At 52.5% G+C, this 1,857-nt stretch overlaps 1 protein-coding gene across 1 annotated transcript in view; it reads right to left on the bottom strand.

Moving 5' to 3' along the window:
• Window positions 1-805: 805 nt before the first annotated feature.
• The window catches only part of FECH (ferrochelatase), a 16,346-nt gene continuing 15,294 nt past the window's right edge, over window positions 806-1,857 (bottom strand). Inside the window, exon 10 of the mRNA XM_033511490.1 lies at window positions 806-1,004. Coding sequence (XP_033367381.1) covers window positions 996-1,004 — 9 coding nt within the window. The 3' untranslated portion in view covers window positions 806-995. The remainder of the gene's footprint in view (window positions 1,005-1,857) is intronic.

The following is a 1,857-nucleotide window of genomic DNA, read 5'->3' as shown; positions in this document are numbered from 1 at the left end:
TGAGGATGCTCTGAGGATGCTCTGAGGAGCTGGAGCCAGCCCCGGGCACTGCCCCAGCCGGGACAGCGGCTCTGGGGCCCGGGCCCTTCCCCGAGCAATCCTCGGCTTCACAGAGCTTTCATGAACTGTTGCCTTTTATTTCGTATTTCTTCGGGGGTTGAAGTCTGGGTTGGAAACGGTAGGACTCGCCAAGTGTGCTTTTCTCTCTGTCTCTGTGTTCCCTCACTACAAAGCTATAATAATTCTCAGGATGCCTTCAGGGCGGGGGGAGCCGAGTGTCCCCGTGCCCTGGGACACGGACAGTCCCCAGAGCTGGCCGGGTCCCCGCGGCCCCCGACTCCTGCTTCACTTGCAAAGAGTGATCTTACCACGGGACGAGTGCCTTGCTTGAACCAAAGCAAACATTTTGCCAGTCTAGACCTCTCTGTGCTTTTGTTTTTAATTCTTCCTGTGAATACCTCAGCTTGGAGCGGGCCGCAGAATCGTACCTGGTGGCTTTTGTACCGCGCTGCTTTGCAATGCAGCCCTGCAAAGAACAGACTCCTGATGATACCAAAGGCTCTCCTCCTCCTCCTCCTCCTCCTCCTCCTCCTCCCCTGATTTCTCTTTCTCCATGGTTCCAAAGCTTTATTACGAACTGGGCATGTTGGCAACGCAGACCGTGCAATCCCTCACCGAGTTTTCTCAGATATACCTCATAGAGAATAGCTGTTTAGAGTAATGTTATTATAGCGTATGTAAGAAATTATTCACTGGTTCTTTTTGGTAACTGTGATTTAAAAGGAAAAAAAAAAACAAACAAAAAAACAGAAGAAAAAGAAGAAGCTTTATATGTTTTAGGTTGTGCTTTTGTACTAGACGGAGAAGGTGCGCTTAAAAATGTACGTCAGTCTTTCTTCCCATTGGGTTTGTTTTTGTTATTATGGATCGGGGAAAAGTTGCAGAATGAGCCCAAAGTTTACAGTTTCATATTTTGCTGAAGAAACAATCTGTGTTCATTTGCTCTGTTGGAAAATAAAATAAAAAAAAATTTAAAAAATAAAAAAAAAAAGAAAGAAAAAGAAAACCAAAAGAGGAAAAAAAAAAAATTAATTATTTTCTACATTTGTGCTACTTGGTCTGAAGAGCTGATTGTCCTGTGTGACGGTGTAGTATTTTAATTAGCAGCTGCCAATCAGCGCTGCCGTGTTTATGCATGAGGCAAACCCTTAGCAGTGTGATGATGCATCGTGGTTCTTAATGGGAGCTTCTTCCTCTGCCTTTGGGACGGGCTCTTTGTGCTGTTGGGATTTGTGCACGGAGCCCAGGGCCGTGTGATCGCTGTGACATCGTGTTCTCCCCGTGGGGCTCAGCACCGGCTCTGCACCGTGCCCGTGTCCGACACCCCCAAATTCAGCTCCAGTGCCGTGCAGTGTCCGCTCCCTTCCCCATCTGAGGAGGAGTTTGGTCACCCGGCCGCTCCTCCCCGGCACTTCCATCGGCTCTGCCTCGGGGCAGTGCCCGCCCTGCTCCTCACCGGGCTCCTTTTCCCGGGATCAGGAGCTGCTCGGCCTTTATGGCAGCCCCGGGATGGACGGGACGGCTGCTCAGCTGCTGCTGTGCCAGCACGGGCAGGGACACGGGCCTGGGGACAGCAGAGCTGCCACCGTGCCCCTGTCCCCGGCTGGGCTGGGCCCTGGCTCCTGCAGCCCCTCACCCTGTCCCGAGCGGGGTTAGAGGTGTTTTATCCCCTCTGGCTCCTTCAGCCCCTCACCCTGTCCCGAGCGGGGTTAGAGGTGTTTTATCCCCCCTGGTCTGTCCCTGGCTCCTGCAGCCCCTCACCCTGCCCCAGCGGGGTTAGAGGTGCTGTATCCCCCC

The sequence above is a fragment of the Parus major genome, unplaced genomic scaffold, assembly GCF_001522545.3.
Source record: "Parus major isolate Abel unplaced genomic scaffold, Parus_major1.1 Scaffold258, whole genome shotgun sequence".
NCBI lineage: Eukaryota > Metazoa > Chordata > Aves > Passeriformes > Paridae > Parus > Parus major.
This window is presented reverse-complemented; position numbering and strand designations above follow the sequence as displayed.